This window comes from Elephantulus edwardii, unplaced genomic scaffold, assembly GCF_000299155.1.
Source record: "Elephantulus edwardii isolate Elephantulus edwardi_28Jun2011 unplaced genomic scaffold, EleEdw1.0 scaffold00074, whole genome shotgun sequence".
Classification (NCBI taxonomy): domain Eukaryota; kingdom Metazoa; phylum Chordata; class Mammalia; order Macroscelidea; family Macroscelididae; genus Elephantulus; species Elephantulus edwardii.
In genome coordinates this window covers 5,338,498-5,349,960 of record NW_006399824.1, presented here as the reverse complement: position 1 = coordinate 5,349,960, position 11,463 = coordinate 5,338,498, and the positions used below count along the sequence as shown (strand labels likewise).

The window sequence follows — 11,463 nt, the reverse complement described above, 5'->3', positions numbered from 1 at the left end:
GTAGGTAGTTAGTGGCTGCCCAGTGAAGTCACTGTGAAGGAGGCACTTATGCATAATAGATAATGAACAGGTTTGTTGGACCAAGGAATCTTTATTTGTGAACTAATCGCAAAATTTTAGGCTAATTTTTTTGTACATGGGCCCAAGATTTGTGGCTTTTTAATGGAAATGTTTTAATGACTCTCCAGAGAGTAGAATTTCTTGATCAAGTACTTCTTCCTCTGACTTTTTCAGCTTTACAATTATGCTGGTGGGACCCTGTCTGTCTGGGAGATATTTAAGGAGATAAGGGATAATTCTTAAAGTGTCCAAATTTGTAAAGATTAAGATTTAAGTTTAAAGCAACATAGAACTATATCATGATGCAATTCCTTTCTTTTCTTTTTTTTTTTTGTGGTCTTCCTCTCCCCCTTTTCTTGCTGCATGCCATTGAATTGGATCTGACTGGCACAAGAGGAGATTGCCCCTCCTTCTCCAGCGGAGCATCTGGTGGATTCGAACCACGTGCCTTTAGGATTGCAGCACAGCTTCTTGCCACTAGGCCACCAAAGCTCTCATGATGTAATTTCTAATGTAGAGAAACCCACGTGCCTATCTTAATTCAAAGAAGTTAATCAAATAACTCATGTAGCATAGTAATCAAGACTTAAAGGGAATCTAAGTTTTTAAAGGATATTCTTGTGTCGACTGTTATCTTTTGCATGCAACATTCTAAGGTCCCTAATTTTAATAAGTAATTTCCAGGAAATATTTTCTTTCTAGTGAGAGAACAGAATGGGGGGTGAAATCTCACTTTTGATGTGTGTTCTTTTGTTGTTGCTATTTCAGGCCCAAATCTTCTTGCACCTGAGCTTGACTGTGGAACTGGCAGATTCTCCTCAGCAGCAAGCCTTTTCAAAGGACCAATGACTCTGTGTACCGTGGCCTTTCAGTTTTCCCTCCTCTGCGGCCATGTCTCGACCTCGCTACACAAGGCCTTCCAGATTAGGCAGGAAGGAAGAGCTAAGCAAAAAGAAACTCGATCCCTTGAAGAGGACCTCCAAGCCAACCAACAAACACGTGGCCTCAGTTAAAAATGGGAACCCTGGAAAATCAAAGCTCCTTGTTCAGGAAAGAGATGTTAAGAAAAGAACAGAAGCCCAGCCCCCCATGCCAGCCACAAGCCTTCTGACAAGAGCTGGGGCAGCGAGAATGAATTTAGAAAGGAGTGAGGCTCTTCAGAACCCAGAGTCCTTGACTTCCATCGGGTTTACCATGGCCCTCCGGAGCACGTCTCTTAGCAGACGACTCTCCCAGCCCCCGGAGGTCATAGCCAAACCTAAGAAAGCACCACCCTGTAAGAATTTAGAGAAACGTGAAGGTGAGCACCATGCATTTGCTGATGTGGGTGGAAGACACCCAAAAAGCCAACCAAACCTGACACAAGAACCCCCAGCCCCGCCTGACACAGAACATCTGATGGATGTGCAAGATGCCTCTTTTGGTCAAGATGAGAGCCAAAATGCAGCCCAGCTTCGGTCTGAAAGGGTTGAAGATGCCAAAGTAACTACCTCTACTCACAGTGACCCTGCGGCAGACATCCAGTCCAGGCCATTGGCAGCGACACGTGGCAGAGGGCTTGTTTCTGGAGCAACGTTAGATGATGTCAAAGATTATGCTAGAATATTTGCTCAGAACTCTGAGTGTTCTCCTTTGCCTCAAAGCACAATCTCCAAAGATACCTCTCTAGAAAAGCCCAATGCTCAGTTAGCAGATTTGGGTACACAAGAAGAGTCTCTTGAGCTAGCTCCTCCTTACTCGGATCCCATCAGAAGTGAACACGATTGTTGTCCTACCGACAGCTTTAACAGGGTTATGCCAGACTTGGACCTTAGAAACGGTTTGCCTTTTGGTGGGTCTGTGTATCCTACCTCTTTAATAAAATTCCTCTTGGCAGGCTCTGAACAAGAAACCCTTGATGCTAACTCAGATCTTCAGGAGGCCCTCAAAGCTCCCTTAGATCAACAAGAAGTTTCTGGTACTATGGAAGACCAAGAAAATATTCCTGATGCCAGTCCTGTCCTAAGAGATGCCTTTAATGCTGCCCCACCTCAGTGGGATGTCCCTAGTGCTAATCCAGACCATGGGGAGGTGCTCCAGGAGACCTTAAACTCACCAGAGGTTCCTGGTGCTTCTATAGTCCAAGGAGAAGTGTTGGGTGCCATGCTAGACCAACAACAAAGCCTTCCTGTGAGTGGTGGTGCTGCTTTCCCAAACCTGCCTGTCTTCCTTGCTCCTCCAGACCCCGCTGCCACATACCAAATTCCCCAAGAGTGGCTTCAGCCCCAGACCACTGTGACATATGGGATTGAGGCCCACCGTGCTTTGCAGATTCTGCCTTTGGACCACTCTAGTCATGCTCCTCAGTCATCATACTCAGAGAAAAGTCCAGCACCTTCAGCAATAGCAATAGGCAATAAGGGAGGTGAGGAGCAGATTCACAGCAGCTTTCAAACAGTTTACACTCCGAAGTTAACATCAGTCCCCCAGATAGGACAATACCAGCCTTCAATGAGCGTTGCCCAGTCCTCCCAGCTTGGGCCCAGCCGTACAGCAGAAGAGAGTTCCCAGGTCCACGGAGTCAGCACAGTTCACAACCCCACGCTGGCATCTGCGTCACTGTCAGTTGCCAATACCTCTTCGACCCACACAACTTTGCTACCTACTTTGGAAAAGAAAAAACGAAAGCGATGTGGAGTATGTGAGCCCTGTCAGCAGAAAATTAACTGTGGTGAATGTACTTACTGTCGGAATAGAAAAAACAGCCATCAGATCTGTAAGAAGAGGAAATGCGAGGTACTGAAAAAGAGACCATCAGCCAAGCAACGATCTGTTCATTCCGTGGTAAGCAGGTAGTCCTGGGGGCTGGGCGATAAGGGTTAATTCAGTTTATCTGTGCAGAGATAATTTGCTATACAATGTTAATTGTTTTTACCTTGCAAACCTGTTGCTTTTTGTCATCTGCATTAATTTATTAACCTACTTTAGACATGTCTTATGAAGTAATGCATTAGTGTATTTTTAGGATTTACCCTGGAAAACGAGGACATATTTTTCCTCCATTATTTGATCTGATGGAGTTGTAGAGAAATGACAGAAAATGTAATTTTACAAAGATTTTTGCTATGGTACACTTTGGGTCTCCTTTTGAAAGTTGGACTTTTAAAACTGCAAAGTGAAACAAAATTATTAACTGTAGCAGTCTGAGAAACAGGAGGAATTCAACCCTTGTTTCTTTGTGAAAAAATAAAGACATCTGTACCCCTGAACTTGAAACTTGTCCTACTGAGTGGATTCTGCATGTGTGATATATTTCATTCAAAATAAAGGAAAGAAAGCAAAATAAGTAAATATGAGAAAAGGAAGTGAGATTCTCGGTGTCTTTCAAGTGCAACTGAAGATTGATTAGTGTGGGATGCGCGACCATCCAGATCTTGGCCTCACTGACCTTCTCTGCCTTGTTCGCCTTCCTGTCCATGGATTTTAGCAGTAATAGTTTATCTGCATCTGGCCACAAACCTTTCCCCAGTTTCTGTGTCCGTGTCCATGCTTATATTATCTTTTTTTAAAATCCTTATCTGACAAAATTCTACCCAATCACTCTGTCCTTGCTGTACCAAACTATACAGATAGGTGTATTCTCTAAGTTCTACACTCGAGTTTTGTGAGATGAAGTATCACCATCTTTCCCCAGGACATACTTGTTCTTTTGCAGCCCATGGAGTAGTATTCAGCACTCCATTACCTCAATTCAGTGTCATCTTCTGTCATCCTTACCCATTGTCTGTCTTGAAGATGCACAGCAAGTAATTGAAAAGAGGATGGTTTGAATGGTGTGCACCTTAGTCTTGGGAGCGCTGGTGGCTCACCACCCTCACTGCTTTATTTTGCACACTGGCTCTTAATGGCACACTGCAAAATATACTAAGTGCTAGTTTTACGTTTCTGTCTTTTTCCTCTAAAAGCAAAAACCCTCATTATAGTTCTTTCTGTCAGTTAGCTCACACAGGAATAATATAGATATTTTGTCAAAGCAAAGTAGTATGAAAGAAATACTTGAAAAGGGCAAAGTTGCCTGGATATAAAAAATTGGTCCATTCTAGCGTTAATGAACAGTAATTCTACTATTGTTGTTGTATACCTTCAAGTCAGAACCCACCCATAGATGACCCTCCAGCAGGATTTCAGAGGCAGTAAATCGCATAGCAGATGACACAACCCTGCTTGCTGAAACTGAAGAGGACCTGAAGAGGGTCAAGGACTGCAGCCTACAATATAGATTGAGGCTCAATGTCAAGAAGACAAAGATTCTCACCACTGGACCAAAAACAACTGGAACAGCACATCAACAGAGAACTACCAGAAGTCCAGACTAGGTTTAGAAGGGGTCGTGGTACTAGGGAGATTGTAGCTGATGTTAGATGGATCTTGGCTGAAAGCAGGGAATACCAGAGGAATGTCTATCTGTGTTTGATTGACTAGGCAAAGGCATTTGACTGTGTAGATCATAACAATCTATGGCTGACTCTGCGAAGAATGGGAATCCCAGAACACTTGATCGTTCTAATGCGAAATTTATACTTGGACCAGGAGGCAGTTGTCAGAACAGAGCAAGGGAACACTGCATCGTTCAAAATTGGGAAGGGCGTATGTCAGGGATGCATCCTATCTCCATACCTTTTCAAGCTATATGCAGAACAGATTATCCGGGAGGCTGGGCTCTGTGAGGAGAAATGTGGGGTCAAAATTGGTGGACGATTTATCAACAACATACGTTATGCGGATGACACAACCCTGCTTGCTGAAACTGAAGAGGACCTGAAGCGCCTGTTGCAGAGTGTCAAGGACTGCAGGCTACAATATGGATTGAGGCTCAATGTCAAGAAGACAAATATTCTCACCACTGGACCAATTGGCAGCATCAGGATGGATGGTGAAGAGATTGAGATTGTACACAGCTTTAGTTTGCTTGGCTCCACAGTCAACACTCTTGGCACCAGTAGCCAGGAAATTAAAAGGCACATTGCCATGGGAAAGTCTGCTGTTAGGGACCTCTCCAAAGTACTGAAGAGCAATGGTGTCTCTCTGGAGACTAAGGTGCATCTGATACAGGCCATGGTCTTCGCAATCACTTGTTATGCATCAGAGAGTTGGACAATGACCGAGGAGGATAGAAGGAGAATTGATGCCTTTGAGCTGTGGTGCTGGAGAAGAGTATTGAGAATACCATGGACTGCTAGGAAAACAGATTTGTCCTGGAAAGGGTTAAACCGGGTGGCTCCTTGGAGGCAAGGATTCTGAGGCTCCGTCTAACATACTTTGGACATGTTGTGAGGAGAGACCGGTCCTTAGAGAGGGACATCATGCTTGGGAGCGTGGAGGTACAGCGCAGGAGAGGAAGGCCTTCTATGAGGTGGATTGATTCAGTGACTGGGATAATTGGGATGGGAGTGTCAGAAACAGTGCGATTGGCACAGGACAGAGCAGAGTTTAGGCCTGTTGTACATAGGGTCGCTATGAGTCGCAAGCGACTCGACGGCATATAACAACAACAACAACTTGCATCACTATGGCTTCAGAACTTTATAACAAGGATTGCTGTGTATGATTTAAGTCCTTCAGCTTCTGCAATATTGGGTGTTTTTCTTTAATTTTTATTTTATTATTTTATTTGCTTGATTGGATCTAACTGGTACAGGAGGAGATTGCCCTTCCTTCAGCAGAGCTGCTGGTGGATTTGAACCACTTACCTCTGGGATTGCAGTGCAGCTTCTTGTCGTTAGGCCACAAGAGCTCCCCTGCAATATTGGTTTAAGATCTTTCGGGAAGGATTCTTTGCATTTCATAAATATTGTTTAGATATTTCCACTGAAAAATCCTGCTTGAATTTTGATTGTGATAGTGTTATAATTAATTTAAGGAAATCAATATTTCCACAATATTGATTTTTTCCAACCCATGGACAGGAAGCCCTGGTGGCCTTGTTACGGTAAGAAGCTGTGCTGAAATCCCCAAGGCATACAGTTCAAGTCCACTAGCTGCGCTGTGTAAGAAGGATGGGCAATCAATCTCCCAAGTGTTTTACTGCCTCTGAAAACCCATTGGAGGTTCATGTATGGGTCAGTTCCAACTGAACAGTACACAACAACAATAGCGACATCTACCTAATATACATGTAAATTTTACTATATTTTTTCAAGCATAGTGTTGTAGGGTTTTTGTTGTTGTTTTTTAATAAAATTTTTTATTTTAATTGTCATTTTAACAAGTTTACAGAAAAATTAGATTTTCATTCATTCGTTGTTGCACATTTTACCTTTCTTTCTCCCTCCCTCCCCAAGCTGACTTTTTTTCACTATTGTATTTACAAAATTCTAATACAAATTTGAACAAATTCTTTCAATTTCCCTTATCGACCCCCCCACCAAATTGTACAATCCAATTATTAATCGCCTCTTCCCCCTGTACATCCACATCCCTCTGCTTCCAGCCTCTCCCACCCATCCTGGATCCTTATACTCCTACAGTAATGGTCTTATACAATATTTATCCTTGTGAGACTGAGTTAGTTCACTCAGCATACTGCTCGCCAGTCCCTCCCAAGCTAATTAATAATTTACAAAGCTATTGCTCCTGAATGCTGCATAGTATTCCATTGTGTAAATGTACCATAATTTCTAAATCCATTCATCTGTTGTTGGACATTTGGGCTGTTCCCATGTTCTTGCAATGGTGAATAATGCTGCTATGAACACTGGTGTACAAATCTCAGTTTGTGCCTCAGTTCTCGTATTCTCAGGGTATATTCCAAGTAGTAGAATAGCTGGGTCATATGGAATTTCTGTGTTCAGCTTTTTGAGGAATTACCAAACTGCCTTCCAGAATGGTTGCACCATGTAGGGTTTTTTTAAAGACTTTTCTTCATTCATATACATTTTGCACGTTCCTACATTCACACTATTTCCTATCATCATTCCCATAAACTGTATCTTATAAAAGTAATAACTACTGCTCTATGCCCCTGTCTTTTTCAGATCCCACTGGATCTTTCCTAATTCCTTTAGCTCCTCCTTCTGCCCACCAAACCCTGGGACACACCCCCACCCCCACTTCTTCCCCTTCCCTCTTTGGACATTTATACACATCTTACTAGTTTTTCTTCTATTTTTTAAATAATAGTCTCATGCAGTATTCATCCTAATAAGACCAAGTTAATTTACTCAGCATAATGCTCTCTCCCAGGTTAATAATTTTTCCAAATCTTTCTTAATCTATTCATTTGTTGTGGGACATTTGGGCTGTTCCCATGCCCTTGCTATTGTGAATAGCACTGTTATGAATATTAATGTACAAATCTCTGTATCAGTTCTGTTTGCCTCAGGGTTATGAAGGAAGAAGTTCAAGGTGCTTTGAAGGAAATAGCAAAAATAAGGCCTCAGGAATAGATGGTATACCAATTGACATGTTTCAGCTAACAGATGCTGCCCTAGATGTGCTCACCAACTTGTGGAGAACAACCACCTGGCCAACTGACTGGAAGAGATCTATATTTGCTCCCATTCCAAAGAAGGGTGACCCAACAGAGTGTGGAAACTATAGAACAATCTCATTGATTTTACATGCAAGCAAAATTCTACTGAAGATTATCCAAAAACAACTGGAAGAACACATCAGCAGAGAACTACCAGAAGTCCAGGCTGGGTTTAGAAGGGGTCGTGGTACTAGGGATATTGTAGCTAATGTTAGATAGATCTTAGCTGAAAGCAGGGAGTACCAGAGGTATGTCTATCTGTGTTTCATTGACTATGCAAAGGCATTTGACTGTGTGGATCATAACAAACTGTGACTGACTCTGAGAAGAATGGGAATACCAAAACACTTGATGGTGCTAATGAGAAACCTATACTTGGACCAAGAGGCAGTTGTCAGAACAGAGCAAGGAAACACTGCATGGTTCAAAATTGGGAAGGGCATATGCCAGGGATGTATCCTGTGTGAGAAGATTATCCGGGAGGCTGGGCTCTATGAGGAGAAATGTGTGGTCAGGATTGGTGGAAGATCTATCAACAATCTGCGATATGCAGATGATACAACCTTACTTGCTGAAACTGAGGAGGACCTGAAGCACTTGCTGCAGAGGGTCAAGAACTGCAGCCTCCAATGTGGATTGAGGCTCAATGTCAAGACAAAGATTCTCACCACTGGGCCAATTGGCAGCATCAGGATGGATGGTGAAGAGATTGAGACTGTTCACAGCTTTAGTTTGCTTGGCTCCACAGTCAACACTCTCGGCACCAGCAGCCAGGAAATTAGAAGACGTATTGCCATGGGAAAGTCTGCTGTTAGGGACCTCTCCAAAGTACTGAAGAGCAACGGTGTCTCTTTGGAGGTTAAGGTGCATCTGATACAGGCCATACATAGTCTTTGCGATCACTTGTTATGCATCAGAGAGTTGGACAATGACTAAGGATAGAAGGAGAATTGATGCCTTTGAGCTGTGGTGTTGGAGAAGAGTATTGAGGGTATCATGGACTGCTCGGAAAACAAACAGATTCATCCTGGAAAAGGTCAAACCGGGCTGCTTCTTGGAGGCAAGTATTCTAAGGCTCCGTCTAACATACTTTGGCCATGTTGCAAGGAGGGACAGGTCCTTGGAGAGGGACATCATGCTTGGCAGGGTGGAGGGACAGCGCAGAAGGGGAAGGCCCCCTGTCAGGTGGATTGATTCAATGGCTGGGGTAATCGGGATGGGTGTGTCATAGACAGTGCGATTGGCACAGGACAGAGCAGAGTTCAGGGATGTTGTACATAGGGTCACTATGAGTCACAAGCGACTCGATGGCACATAACAACAACATATTCCAAACACTGGCATAGCTGGGTCATATGAAATTTCTATGTATAGCTTTTTGAGGAAATGCCAAATTGCTTTCCAGAGTGGTTTTACCATTTAATTAATTAAAAGGATTTTCTTTTTTGTTTGTGTGTGTTGGATCTGGCTGGTACAGGAAGAGATTTCCCTTCCTTCTCCAACAGAGCATCTGGTTAATTTGAACTGTGTACCTCTGGGATTGCAGTACAGCTTCTTACCACTAGGCCACCAGAGCCTAGTGATTGTATCATTTAATGATCCATCTCACCAGATTTCCAATCTCTCCACATCTCCTCAACCTTTATTACTTGCTGTCATTGTTAAACTTTGCTACTGCTCTTGGGGTGAGTGAGATGGTATCTCACTGTGGTTTTTATTGCCTGTTATTTTGAGCATTTCTTCATGTGTCTGTTGGCCATCTGAGTATCTTCCTCTGGAAAGTCTTTCTATGTCTTTTGCCCATTTTGTAATTGGGTTATCAGTCCTTTTTCTTATGGAGGACCTGTAGTATTCTGTAAACTTATGCTATGAGACCCTTGTCTGAAAAGTCATTGCCAAATATTTTTCCTTGGTCAGTAGATTTTCTTTTCAGTTTATTATAAAAAAAGGTTTTGATGTATACAGGGACTTATTCTGCAGACAGTCCCATTCATTGATGTTATCCTCCCCCAGTTGTATAAAGTATTGCCATTTTCAGTGTAGATTTCATAAGTTGTATGCCTAGTTATCTGAAGAAAAATATAGTGCTGTTTCAAATGTTTGAATGGCATGTATTTTTGATACCCAGAGTCTTGGCAAGAAAATATATTTCACATATTTGTTTTTCACATCAAAATTATTTTGCTTATTAAGAGTTAAAGTGAGAAAGGAAACATACATGCAAAATGTTAACACATCGAAGGTTTCTGTTAGCACACATGAAGTAATTGCACATTTATTTTCTTTTTAATTGCACATTTGTAAAACATAACCGTTAGATTTTTTCCTTTCTAAAATAATACAAATTTTATTTTTATACAAATAGCATATGCTACACATTTTTCACACTGAAATCCCCTGTCACCCCATGTGTTACGTTCCTAAGTATACTGTACTAATATTTTTGACATGCTGATTACTTCAATTTACATTTTTTTCCACCCCATCCGATGGATTTTTGCAATCTTGGTTCCAGGCAGTAAATTTAAACTAGCACAACTTCTAGTCTGAAACAGCCTCTCTACTGGCGTGATTGCTTTTGTCCTCTGCCAACTGCTTTCTCCAGAGTAGAAAGAAGTCCCTTTGTCTGCCTTCGAAACTTGCCCTCCCTAGCATGTCTGGCCCTGGCCCAGAAGACCTAGCTACTCAGGAGGTGCACAAGGTAGGCAATGCTGGCCTCAGGTGATTGAAGCTGGCGTACTAGACCTGAACACACTTAATGCTCGGCACACTGGTCATCCACCCTTTGACAAGCATCTTAGGAAATAGGAGCATCTGGGTAATGCTCCCATCTTCAGTTGTTGGCCTGTGCACAGCCCTTCACCAGCCTGTCTGCCAGTCTATGATGCAAAGTATATAGAACAAACATCAGTTTTTAAATAAGCTTTATTTTATATTAGTTTACTTACAAAGTTCATATACATTGTTTTTCACACCAGATCATTCCCATTTCCTTAACCCACCCTTCCTCCACCCAAAAAATTGCGTGGCTCTGTCCTGCCCATTCTCTCCACTACCCTCCCTGCCTTGGATCTTAATTTTTTTTTTTCTTGTTTTGTACCATCGCGTCGATCTGACTGCCCCAGGAGGATGCCCCTCCTTCTCCAGCTGAGCATCTAGTGATTCGAACCTTGTGCCTTTGGGATTGCGGTGCAGCTTCACTACACCACCAGAGCTCCCTCTCATACCCCTTTTACTAGTTATCTTTATATTTCTACATTAATGGTCTTTACAGTATTTGTCTTATACGACTGAGTTAGTTCACTTAGCATAATGCTCTCTAGCCCCTCCCCAATTTAGTGATTTTCAAAATCATCACTCCTGTATGCTGCGTAGTATTCCATTTTGTGAATGTACCATAATTTCTGGCAGTTCTCTGCTGATGTGCTATTCCAGTATTTTTGGGTAATCTTCAGCAGAATCTTGCTTGCATGTGAAATCAATGAGATTCTATAGTTTCCACACTCTATTGGGTCACCCTTCTTTGGAATGGAAACAAATATAGATCTCTTCCAGTCAGTTGGCCAGGTGGTGGTTCTCCAGATTTCTTGGCACAACTTGGCGAGCACATCTAGGGCAGCATCTGTTAGTTGAAATACATCAATTGGTATCATCTCTTTCTTATTTTTTTCCATTTCCTTCAAAGCACCTTGAACTTCTTCCTTCATCACCATAGGCTCTTGCTCATATGTTGTTTCATGAAATTTTTCTGTGTCTGCCAATTCCTTTCAATACAGTGACTCAGTATGTTCTTTCTATATTTTTTTAATACTTCCTGTATCATTTACTATTCTGCCTAAAGCATCCTTGATTTTAGCAACTCGAGGTTTGAATTTTTTCTTCAATAATCTGTG

General features: G+C 42.3%; 1 protein-coding gene across 1 annotated transcript in view; it reads left to right on the top strand.

Moving 5' to 3' along the window:
* The first annotated feature begins 951 nt into the window (after positions 1 to 951).
* Positions 952 to 11,463, top strand: part of TET1 (tet methylcytosine dioxygenase 1) — a 116,464-nt gene continuing 105,952 nt past the window's right edge. Inside the window, exon 1 of the mRNA XM_006889049.1 lies at positions 952 to 2,883. Coding sequence (XP_006889111.1) covers positions 952 to 2,883 — 1,932 coding nt within the window. The remainder of the gene's footprint in view (positions 2,884 to 11,463) is intronic.